At 41.9% G+C, this 12,735-nt stretch overlaps 1 protein-coding gene across 4 annotated transcripts in view; it reads left to right on the forward strand.

Annotated features, from left to right (window-relative positions):
- LOC115655966 (CD99 antigen-like) overlaps window positions 1-12,735 on the forward strand; it is a 36,867-nt gene that overhangs the window by 19,699 nt on the left and 4,433 nt on the right. Inside the window, exons 2-8 of one of the 4 annotated variants that reach the window (XM_030572098.1) lie at window positions 1,076-1,109; window positions 1,544-1,593; window positions 6,475-6,522; window positions 7,456-7,509; window positions 9,893-9,934; window positions 10,468-10,578; window positions 11,985-12,041. In XM_030572098.1, the coding sequence (XP_030427958.1) occupies window positions 1,076-1,109; window positions 1,544-1,593; window positions 6,475-6,522; window positions 7,456-7,509; window positions 9,893-9,934; window positions 10,468-10,578; window positions 11,985-12,041 (396 nt within the window). Of the gene's footprint in view, window positions 1-1,075; window positions 1,115-1,543; window positions 1,594-6,474; window positions 6,523-7,455; window positions 7,510-9,892; window positions 9,935-10,467; window positions 10,579-11,984; window positions 12,042-12,735 lie in introns of all 4 variants that reach the window. The other 3 variants (XM_030572113.1, XM_030572091.1, XM_030572103.1) reach the window with 3 other exon arrangements.

Raw genomic sequence — 12,735 nt, forward strand, 5'->3', positions numbered from 1 at the left:
TTTTTCCAGGAGTTGGGTGTTTAAAAGGTCCCACAGCATTTTTCAGGAGTGGAGTAAAGGAAAGTGGCTAGTGAGGAGATCCTCTCCTCTCTCTGCCGCTCACCCCTGTGGAGACTTGGAGTACCTGCCTTGTTGTGCAAGAGCCCAGCCACAAACCCAGTGCATTCATTATGATGACTATCTCCAGAGAGCAACTACAGTTAAGAGCTTTTTTCTTCCACCCTTTCAGATTGCCTGTTTTTGTCTGTTTCACGTCTTCTGTTCTAAGGCTGCGTCTGCACTAGGAGCTGGGGGTGTGATTTCCAGCTTGCATAGACATACTTGTGCTAGCTCTCATCAAACTAGCATGCTAAAAATAGTAGCCTAACTGTGATAGCATGGGCAGCAGGGAGTGGTGGCACAGACTAGCTGCGCCAAGTATATACTCCCAGGATCCAGGGCAGCTAGCCTATGCCACTCCTTGCTGCTGTCTGTGCTACCATGACTACACTATTACAGTAGAACCTGAGAGTTACAAACACCAGAGTTGTCTCCCACTCCCCTAGTTCCTGGTCACAGCACTGCTCTGTCCAGGATGCTGGCAGTTCTCTCAGCCCTCCAGAGACACAGCCCTTCCTCCCTGGGCTCCCAGCAGAGAACTGCCCTCCTTTGCCCTGCAGCTCACTGTAGATATGGGCCTGCTTGGCCCTGATGGGCTGCTCCCTTCAGCCCTTCTCTTATTGGCTGCCTCTGGCACAGCCTCCCTAGGCTGATTTGAAACCCTTTTCTGCCAGTGATGGGGTGTTTGCCCCTCACAGGGAAGAGTGCATTTACTCCATGGAAGACTGCCTGACCTTACAGAGATTGTCTGCAGATATGGCCCTTATAATAATCCCATATCCCTTCTCTTCTAAAGGAGTATTTTGGGGGGAAGTGCTTTTGCTTCCTGCCCGTGGTACTGAGAAACTCCCTGTATTCTAGCTACATGTGGGGCAACATTGACCAGGATCAGAATGGCGTATTTCAGAGTGAGAAAAGTCTCTCCTCATTCTGCTGCTAATTTCTGGCTTTTTTGTGTGTATGTGTGTGTTGATAGGTGAAGATGACTTTAACTTAGAAGATGCATTAGACTTGGGTAAGTAATATGTTCTTGCAAAAATCCCTTCTTGTGAGATTTTTCTTTATATAGTGTTTAGCATTAATGTTAAAACATAATTTAAACACTTAGGGCCAGATTCTGACATCCATACTGAACATGCATAACACCTTTCTCCATGAGTAGCTGTATTAACTTCTCTGGCACAATTTAAGGTATATGGTGCCAGTTAGTATGACTAAGAGTGTACCAGAACCTGGACCACATAGAATTAGAGCAACCTGTCTGGTGGCAATACTTACATGTTTAAGTGCAAATCATACAGCTATAGAAGACTTGAAAAATTATTGGTCTAATACTTTCACTTATTTTAAAAGGAAGTCTATTTAAACTTGTTCTCTAAGTACCTTTGTGCAATGTATTCATCACCAAAGTTTCAGTTTGTATTAACTTCTATGACCTTGACATACCAGGGCCTACAAAGAAGCCTGATTCAGCTACCAAAAAGCCGGAGCTGGGTGAGTAGTGATTAAGTTGGCACATAATGCATCTTACAGTAAATGCTTTATTGTGATTTTTAGATGTGTAGTTACTGACAAAGAATCATGGTTACACATTGCTGTATATCTGCAATAAAAAAAAATAGACACGTTGGGATAATTTAAGTGCACATCTCAAGCCTCTTTGGGGACAAGCGGAGGATCAAATAATAGAACCAAGCTGTCTTTAATAATACAGTAACGCCTCATTTAATGTCATCCCGGTTAACACTGTTTGATTGTTACGTCACTGATCTACTAAAAAACATGCCCGTTTAAAGTTGCCCTGTGCTCCCTTATGACATTTGGCAGCTGCCTGCTTTGTCCACTGCTTTCAGGAAGAGCAGCCCGTTGGAGGCAGCTGGTGGGGGCTTGGAACCAGGATGGACTGGAAACCCCCCTATCAGCTTCCTTAAGTTCCCAGCAGACTATCAATTGCCCGGCAGTTCAGGTGTCCCTCCCCCACTTCCATGTGCTGCTCCGGCCCTCTGTCTTGGAACTGCTCCCAGGAGCCTCCTGCTTGCTGTGCAGGGAGTGGGGGGGGAAAGAAGGGGCCTAATGTCAGGGAGTCCCCCTCCCCCTGCTCCTGTACCCCATCTCCACAAAGCAGGGGCGGGGGACACCCAGGAGCGGTGCCAGGGTTTCTGACGCTCTAGGCGGATGGCCATTTCACCGCCCCCCGCGGGTCCGGTGGACCTACCGCAGTCATGCCGGCGGACGGTCTGCTGCTGGAAAGGCTCCGGTGGAGCTGCCGCAGTGATGCCGGCGGGCGGTCTGCTGGTCTAAAGGCTCCGGTGGACCTGCCACAGGCATTACTGCGGTAGGTCCGCCGGAGCCTTTGGACCAGCGCATCGTCCGCCAAAATGACTGCGGCAGCTCCACCGGAGCCTTTCGAGCAGCGAACCGTCCGCCAGCATGACTGCAGTAGGTCCACCGGGGCCGCATGCCGCCCCCCTGGCAAAATAGCGCCCCCCAAAAATTCTGGCTCCCTAGGCCATTGCCTAGGTCACCTAAATGGTAGTGCCGGCCCTGGGGACACTACAGGGCTCAGGACAGAGGGAACTGCTGTCTCAACTTGCTGGTCTGCTTAAAAAGGCAGTGTCCTTAGAGTGGGGTCAACATAGTTAAAGGGGCAATGCGGGTCTCTGTCTCTCTCACACACGCACACACACACACATGCACCCCCTATCACTTTGGAAAGTGGAGAGAGTGGTGCGCTCCATTGGGATAGCATGGGTTCATCATCATGTTCAGTTTCCGCAGGAAACGTTTGCAGGCATTGCTATTGTGTCTCCTCCCTCTATTTGTGCTGCCTTGTAGAGTGTGAGGCTACATTAACAACATGTTAACCCTTGAGGGCTCAGCCGTGTGCTAGTTCATCATTTAGCATCATTTTTTTCATTTACAAGAAACCATAAAAAAAAAAAAGGAAACGAATAAGTATGGTGACTTACTTTGCCACTCCAATGCCCTAAAATGTCATGAAATTTGAACAGTAAGGTTGATCATTTTGATGTAGTGATAATTAAAGATTTAACTTCACAAGTGTATCCAATATCCTAGAAAACCATGATGTATAACCTGAGCAACTTTTCACATAAAGAGCCTGCATCCTAACCAGGCATCATTTAGCAGTAAGGCATTCCCTGGGAAATATCTCGACCTCTTCCACCCTCTGACTCCACCACCTCAACCAAGTGTCACAATCATCATTGCTGTGTGCAGTATTAAATTGTTTGTTTAAAACTTACACTGTGTGTGTGTGTGTGTGTGTGTGTGTGTGTGTGTGTGTGTAAATATATATATGAATTTTTTTTTCCTGAAACCTAACCCCCCCATTTACATTAATTCTTGTGGGGAAGTTGGTTTAGCTTAACATCGTTTTGCTTAAAAGTAGCATTTTTCAGGAACATGATTACGTGTTAAGCGAGGAGTTACTGTAATAATGACTCTTGTAGGCTTTAGGCAGTGTCATGGCAAAACTGAGTTATTGGCTGACAGATCTTTTGGTGATGTCATACATACCTCAGTCTGCAGGAACACATTTGTCTCTGACATCTGCTGAACCGCCACATTGAAATTATATTTTACTATATCTAAGGGTTAAATTGTTGCTTAACTAACATGGTGGAATGAGAGCATAAGGACACCTTAACACCCTTTTGCTGGCTACATGCATTGCAGATAGTAGGGAAAGCAGGCTACCCAGAGCTACTACTTCTTCCCCTTACACAGGTGGGTGAGAGGGGCAGAATATAGGCTTCACCCTTGCAATGTGCTTGTTGGCATAGCTGTGCTGGGGATATATGCTGCAACAAATATAGTGCAGTTACTGCCTCCCTGGAGTCGAGGAGGAAACCAGGAGTGATACTGAGACTGAGTCACAATCTCCCTCCTTTGCTTCTTTGGGGGGCAGTGCAACAGCACGCTGTCCTTTGCTCAAGACTAGATGTTAGTCATGATCTAGTCCGTAATCAGGAAAACAATAATTAGAGCCTTCAGAATGTGCATTTAGATTTGTCAGTGAATTAAAAAAAACTCAATTAAAAGCAGTCTCTTAAAAACAAATGCACGTGCAGCCTCATTGGGGTTTTGTACTAGCTAGCAAAATGGGATGAGCAGGATGGTCACAGCCCTAGGACTTGCAACCCATGAATTAGACTATAACAATGCATAATAAATACGTATGTCTTGTATATCACTTGTCATCAGTAGACCTTAAAAGTGCCATGCAAAGGACATCTGTGTCATTATCCCCATTCTACAGATGAGGAATCTGAGAGCTTGCTCCTTTGTAAAGCACTTTGAGGTCTACTCATGAAAAATGCTATATAAGAGCTGGGTATTATTATTCTGAGTTGTTAGAGCCTAGTACATGGGTTGCGGGCAAACCTTGTGGCTGTGACCACCCTGCTCATCCCATTTTGCTAAATGGAAGGGGGATCCTCAGAGGTAAGTAGGGAATCCTAGTAAGTAGAACCATGGAATGTTAACCTGCGTATTTTGTTCACTGAAGCTTTCATAATTAGAGTGGTCTGCAGTGGGTCCTGGGGGTTGCCTGAGCAGAGCTCGTTGCAAGATCAGGTCTAAAAGATATCCAAGGAACAATTTCATGGCTTTTTAAAATAGGGGTGATGATGGCATGATGAGGTGAGTTAGAGCTTATAGGACTACTGGAAGAAGTGAATATCAAGAGGGATTTAATTAAATTGAGGTCAGTGCGACGCACAGAAATTGATGTAGTAGAATTTGGTATTGAGGATCCATGAGTTTCTGCTGTTGAGTTAGAGGCCACGTTTGAGTGCATTAATGGCTTTGGGTTTTTTGTTTTTCCAAATGGCTTTTGATTAGTTGACTTTGGGGATGTTTCATCACCTTATTTTCACTAGATAGAACTAATTGACTAATATACCATTCCTAGAAGTGGTTGTAATTTGAAAATATTACCTTTCTAATCACTCCCTAGAAAGAAGGGGAAAAAAAGATGCTCTTTATGCCAGGAGATGGGAGTCTGTTGTCAGAAGGAAAGCCTTTCCCTTTCCTCTGGGATAATCTCTTTGCAAAGTCTTTAATGTATTTCAGCTAAGTCACATTAGCAAACTGCAGTATCCTTGCCACACTCTCACTGGTGAAGTGGAACATAGTTTGGCAGGTAGTGTCTGTTAACTTTTTGGATTGCTGAACAACACCCATAAAAGCTGGTATCACACTAGCATTGCTGTGTTTCAGCATTACTGGCAATTGTTGAGAAGGGGGAGGCTTGTCTGTGGGAACTAACAAAGGGCACAGAATTCCAGAACTGTAACAATGTTTGTTCTTTTAGTTTATTTAGTCATAGAAGAAGCATGGCGTTATACAAGGCCATAATGCCTCTGTTAGAAGGATTTTGGCCAATTACATGCAAGTTTGGAAATCTGTAAAGTTTATTGCCTGGTTAGGATGCAGGCTCTTTATGTGAAAAGTTGCTCAGGTTATACATCATGGTTTTCTAGGGCATTGGATACACTTGTGACGTTAACTCTTTTATTGCTACATCAAAATGCTCAACCTTACTGTTCAAATTTCATGACATTTTAAGGCATTGGAGTGGCAAAGTAAATCACCATATTTATTTGTTTCCTTTTTTCTTTTACTGTTTCTTCTAAATGGAAAAAAAAAAAGTCTTCATTTTTATAGAATTGCCAGTCAGAACAGATGAACTTGTGGCCTTTGTTAGTTAACTGCATGTTTGTAGACTCAACTGTGTGTGTAAGTTGTATGCAAAGTACACGTTTCCATATGCATTTATTGCTGTGTGTGTATATATAAATAAAATGAGATGAAGTTGTCTTGGGATCTTGCTAATTTTAAATGGTCATAACTAGAGTGAACGCAAAATGAACCGATTTTCTTCTTCAGGTGGATTGATACTTTTTTTTGAGACTGAGGTCTATAAAGCTGCCAGACTGAAATAAATTCAGTTTCATAGTCTTAAAGTTGATGCATACTTGATGCTAGCTACCTAGTTTTAAAAATTCCACTTTAGTGCCCAGGCCTGCTTCCCATTCTGTTCAATGGGAGTTTTGCTATTGACTTCAATGGGAGCAGAAGCAGGCCCTAAACTTCAGACAAGCAAATCGAAATGAGGTGGGATAGTTAGAAATAGAAGGGTTCTCAAGAGATTCTTATTTACAATCTTGAACTCAGTGGATTAAATCAGCTGCCATAATATTAGTAAACATAAGTTATGGAGGGACTTTGTAGGGGTGAGGAGAGGAAGACAGAGAAACATGGGAAAGGTGAGTATAGATTATTCAGCTTGTTTCTGCACTTTACTCATTTGCAATTTTAATTCTTTTTCCCCCTAATAATATTTGTCAGTAGATGACCGCCCAAAACCTCAGCCTGGAAGCAAGGACAATACTGGTGGTAAGAATTTTGTAAATGTTTTAAATAGCGTTTGTCAGCCATCATACTCAGATCATTCTATTGACTTTTTAAACGAACCATTCATCTTTAAATGATTTGGTACATCAAGGCATTTACTTCTGATTATGCAAATAATGAACTTGATGAACTTAGACATGATGAAAGAACAGTTGAGAACTAAGAGAAAGTGCTCGATGCTTGATTTTTGCAAACAAATCATGCAAGGTAATAAATGGCAGAAAGTCAGTTTCCTTTGTTTTCATTTTTTAAAAAGAAAAAGGGTGAGCATAGGTCAATATTTGCATTTGAGTGCCTAAAGCAAGGCACCTAAATAAGTGATCTGATTTATCCTCTCCCGACCTTGACAGGATGAGCTCCCACAGATTTCATTCAAGTCAATGGGAACTGCAAGGTCTTAGTGCTGTTCTGACCAAACTTGCTAATTGGTAGAAAGGTTGTTTTTAGTATCTCATATGCACATTTTGAAACTACTTTGTGTTAACCTGGAGTCTGCTCTATTTTGTGTTAATATGGAATCTGCTCTATGGAAATCACAAATAAACTCCTAAAGTTGTTTGGATTTTGAAACTCTGATAATATATCTGAATTTTTAATAGACCTTTGTGGGTGAGAGGCAAACCAGTGGAGGAGAGTAGTTGTGGCGTTGCACTGTTTGTTCTTGAGAGTTTGCCTTAAACCTTGGATTTTGTCATGTATGAAGTAAAACATAGTTTTCAGCATGCCCTGGATAAATGTATGACACATGTATTCCAATAGTTATTTTTCAGGTGGCTCAAGTTTCCTATCGGCTTATAGAAGCTAAAAAGGGGTTAAGAGATCAAGGATGAACATGTCATGATAGTTTAAAGGAAGAGTCAATATCAGGTATAAACACATACAAAGGAAGGATAACCATTGTATTTACTCTTACAGGAAACTTTAAGGATGAAGACTTAGTTGATGGTAATCTTCCGCCAGAAAAAAGGGGTAAGATAACGTCCAACACTTCACAGTGAAACCCGTTGCTATCTCGTTTTTGCCTAAGACTTTTGTGTCACAAGCTGATTAAAATGAGTTAGGAATGCTAGATTTTGTCCTGGTTTCTTTAAGGCATGGAAATTGATATCTTCCAATTTAACCATTATGTACTTTGTTCATTCAGAAAAATTGATGATCCGAGGGAGTGGAATTGATTCAGGAATCCTAAACAATAGGTTTAAAACTACAGTGATGTGAAAGTGGTACTGTTTCAGCATTCACAATGGGTAAAATTTCCAAATGCACCTCAGCACCATGTCTAGTGACTTAGGAGCTTACGTCCTATTGACTTTCAGTGAGATTTAGGTTACTAAAAGCCTAAGTCCCTTCTGAAAATAGGACTTGGTTGCTTTTGAGAAAAAAATCCCCCAGCCATTCTGTTGAGAAGTTCTAGTGCCTTGCTTTGGGACAGAGACTTGAAATTTGGCATAGGAATATCCCTGGTGCCAGGAATGTGCATCTTGCTGTTCCCATGGGGAAAAAGCCCACTGGTATTTGGCCAAGTTTTATAAGTCTTTGAAAAATCTGTTTGCAAACGCTCAGTTAAATTTTCTTGAGAATCCCATCTGCACAGAACGTGCCCAGTCGAGATCTTCAGTGGGTGAGCAGGACTTTCCCTGTGATTACTGCTCCCAATTGCTGCATGCTGCTGTAGTGCCAGGTATTAAACTGGAGAACAGGGAGACTCTCTCTTATCCTCTCTGTGCTGGCACCAGGCAGCAAGGATGATGAAGCCACCTGACTTGAACAGAGGGGACAAGAGCTGGAGTGGGGGTGGGAAAGAATAGATTGGGACAACAAGCTATGGAGACTAGGAACTTGAGGGGTAGAGGAGAAGTCAGGTGTGGGGAAGAGACAGGACTGGGACATGTTAGAGAGGGTGGGGCAGAAGGGTCTGTGCCCACTAGAGCGCACACCTTCAGCACCTGAGATTCCTCAGTGTCAGCATTCCCAGCTGTCAGAAGATATCTGTGAAATGCACTAGCAAAGAGTGTCTCCTCATCATCTGATGATTCGTCCAGAGAGAGGATGGCAACTTACTACTGCTACCAATACTCCATTAGCTCAAATGGCAGAGGTCTGTGTGGTGGATTTAAAGGTTCAAGCCTCTGTGGTGCCACCTGATGGAATTTACATATCAGCTTGCTTTTCAAATGCCTAGGAAATCATACACACAACCATGTTAAAAGAATATAAAGGTTGCAAAGTCAACCATTCAAAAGTTAAGAAATACCAGAACTAAGGTTACCTATGCACTTTGATAGACTTCAATTGCACGATCACATAGTATCCCTGCATCATTCAGTGCAGAGGGTGGGTGGCACTCTGGTAGAATGAATCAGAGTTCCTAATGAGTAAGGCTGTTACTTATAGCACCCTTACCTCACTTGTTGCAGAAGTTGGAAGGTGTGTAGTGAATGAGGCAGGGGACTGCAGGAACGGAAAGAAAAGTCTCTGATGGGTAAGGCAGTTGAATGCTGCAAAGGAGAACTGGATTCTATTGCTGCATCTGCCACAGAGTTAAACCGCACTTTTCAAAGGTGGCCACTAATTGTATTCACTTTCTTGATTCCCAGCTTGGGACCCCAGGACCTGATTTGGAGAGGTGCTGAGCACTTAACAGCCGCAACTGAAGCAGTGGGAGCTGTGGAGCTTTGAGCACAGAAAGTGCTATATAATGTTAAATACTCTGGCACTCAAAATTAGTATCCTTAATCTCTGAGCCCCAGTTTCCCATCTGTACAATGAAGATGCTAATGCTACCTTACCACACACAGCTGTTGTGAAACTAAATTAATGTTTGTGAAACACTTAGATAATTTGGTGATAATCACCATAGAAAACCCCATGAGGAAATCTAATAATTTTGTATTTAAAGCAGAGTTTTAGCCGTGTGCAGTAAATTAGGCCTGGGGCCTTTATATTGAACCATGAGAATAAGATAAAATATTGAATTAGCTACTCATTGCTTGGGAACCATCTATCCTAAGCATTTGGAACAGGGTCCTGTAGAAAAAAATGGTCTGTGATCACGTAATTAAAGAGTGTATCACAATAAATACACCCAATAGGGCTGAATTAAGTTTGCACAGGCAACCCTAGGTCTGGCATTTCCTACTTTTGAGTGCTTGACTTTGCAACCCGAGTATTCTTTTAACATAGTTTGTGTAATTTCTTTATTATTTAAACTTGAAGTCTGTTTCCATTGTATTGACTTTGTTAATGTAGCATCTGGAGATAGCGATGCATTGACATAAAGCGCGGATTCTCATTGTGATAAGGCTGTTCTCTAAAAAGATTCTTCTAGCAATGAAATTATTTGTTCTTTCAGGAGAAGATGATACCAATCCCAAGAGTGGAGGAGATGCGGCAGGTAAATGCATGGATTTTCATATATCTATTATATCTGTACATCATCTTTAAAAAGTTAAAATATCTAACATTAGGCATTCCTTTTATTGCCTGCAGGTTTAGAATTGTAATAGTGCCAATAAGCACTGTCGATGCTTTTCAGCTTCAAAATATTATACAAAATCTAGCATTTTTATTTCAAGCGGCTTTGTTCCTGCCACCTTTTTTTAAATACTTCACTTCTGATGGGTCAAAAATTGTGAGTTATTAGAGTATAAAATGTGAACCTTGCACACAGCATTTCACAAGGTTTAGATCCAGACTTCATAGTGCCCACTCATTTTTGTATGAATGTACTTCATACCATGCCAATCACATAATGGAATGTGCTCGTGCTGCTTAATAATATGTACTACTTGAAAAATTAACTATTCTAAATCTATGCTTGACTCTTCAAAATCCATGAAAAGAAGGCAGAATCAATGTCAAAGATTACTTCAAATGTTAGTGCTGTTTGGAAACATTACGAGTTTGTATATCTTTTTTTGTTTATAGCCTCTCAAGGAGTGATACCTGGAATTATAAGTGCTGTGGTTGTAGCAGTTGTTGGAGCAGTATCTAGCTTCATTGCTTACCAGAAGAAGAAACTCTGTTTCAAAGCAAGCGGTAAGATTTTAACTAGTTTTTTTTTTCCCTTTGTCATCTGTTGTAGCTCTTAATTAGAAAGTTTATATGGAATTTAGTAATGATTATAAAACATAGGCCACAGTCTTAGTGGTCCAGTGCATTAGCACTCATCATGAAAGAATAATGTATTTTAAGTGAGACTTAAAACTAAGCTGTTTGAGAGCTGCTTTGGCAAAAAAATAAATAAATAAATAAAAATTAAAGATATAGGAGGGTACCTTCCCCTCCTCCCTCCAAATCCCATAGCTCAGAAAAAGCTGGGCTGAGGATTCTCAAATGCTTCAAAAATTCTCTGCTTGCGAAAGAGCGAGTATGGGAGAGTTTAAGCAACACTTTTGAGGGGGAAATAAAAAAATAGAGGAAATAAGGAGTGGGAAGTGGAATGTTTATAGTGGAAACTGCCTTGCAACTTTAACAATAGAGTCACTATCTTGGCTCTGTAATGTCACTAGTGGGCCCAGGCTAACCCACAGTTTGTGAATTATGAAGACTAAGTACACAGCTGTTTCCCACACATTAGGCTTCTAACAACAGCACAGGAGAGTTTTTATTCCTTTTTGAGATGTTCATCTTCCCACCATTAGTTTCTATCCCTTCTCCTCCCTCACTGTCTTCCTAAACCAAAGATATGAAGGCCAGGACACTACGTGAAATGTCACACAGCATAAAACTTCCCCCAAATAACTTGCAAGGGCAATAACATGGTTACTGGATGCAATTTATGCTTCATTTGCTCTTGGTAACATTCTTCTTTCTTTTAGTTGTCTAGGTCAGGGATCGGCAACCTTTGACATGCAGCCCATCAGGGAAATCCGCTGACGGTCCGGGAGAGTTTGTTTACCTGCAGCATCCACAGGTTCAGCCGACCTCAGCTCCCACTGGCTGCAGTTCACCATTCCAGGCCAATGGGGGCTGCGAGGAGGGGCGGCCAGCACATCCCTTGGCCTGCACTGGTTCCCACAACCCCCATTAGCCTGGAACGGTGAACTGCGGCCAGTGGGAGCTGAGGTCGGCTGAACCAGTGGATGCTGCAGGTAAACAAACTCTCCCGGACCGCCAGCGGATTTCCCTGATGGGCTGCATGCCAAAGGTTGCCGATCCCTGGTCTAGGCTATTGCAGAATCTCTGAATTACACACCCTATGCTTTCAGTGGCCACCGTCTAGAGAAGCCTTTGCAGAGGATGATCACTTTGCCACCTAGTCAGTGTAAGGAGGCTATACCCATCCATCAGTGGTTTCACAGGCCTTACCTTTTTAAGTTGCTTTGCTACAGAGCATTCCCATCCTCTCTCATGTTTGCTCTTGTATCTGCCGTTACCGGTCTTAGGGAAATGCAAGTAATACAAATGCCTGATGTCTTACAGTGTTTGTGTTTGTATCTCAGGAGATCAAGAGAATGTTAATATGGAAAGTCAGCAAGGAGCACATGCAGAGCCACCTGGTAAGAAAAGGATCTGGAGGGAAGAGAAGAATTTTTGGCAGGAATCTCTGTGGACTTGCATCACAGAAATTAATCTCTTAGAGAGACTTTTCACTTGCACTATACATTCTTGTAGCCAAGTGTTTATAACTGCTAGAGAAACTAATTTTGGACTGAAACAAGTCTCAAATTGAGTTTCATTTATATTAGATGGTAAAAATGTAGAACTAAAGCAAATTACTAACCTTTTTTTTTGGTGGGTTTTTTTTTTGCATTTTTTTCTTTATAGTGAAATATTAAAATGTGTAAGGAAGTAGTGGGAATGTAAATGAGTATCATAATTGTGAACCAAAAGAGCACGAAGCTGCTACTTTAAATCAATTATTTGAAAAATGATATGGAATGGTAACTGTCTGGTGTGTTTAGTGGGATGTGTTGGGAGTCTGACTGGAGCCGTAGCTGTGCTGTGTGACACTAGACCAATAAAGCTCTCTCAGAGTTGGCATTAATAAAAGGTTCACGGTATTTGAACAAAGATGCAGTTACATAAAAGCAAGCTGGAGGCAGGGAAAATTAAACTAACTAGTATACTGTTGTGCACCACAAAGTATCTTTTATAAAAGAAGAAAAGCATAAAAGAGCAAACTTTTTTTTTTTTTTTTTTTTTTTTTGGTCTGATCATGACTGCTAGGAGTTTTTTTCAATTAGCTCCAAC

Source organism: Gopherus evgoodei, chromosome 1 (assembly GCF_007399415.2).
Source record: "Gopherus evgoodei ecotype Sinaloan lineage chromosome 1, rGopEvg1_v1.p, whole genome shotgun sequence".
NCBI classification, from domain to species: Eukaryota; Metazoa; Chordata; order Testudines; family Testudinidae; genus Gopherus; species Gopherus evgoodei.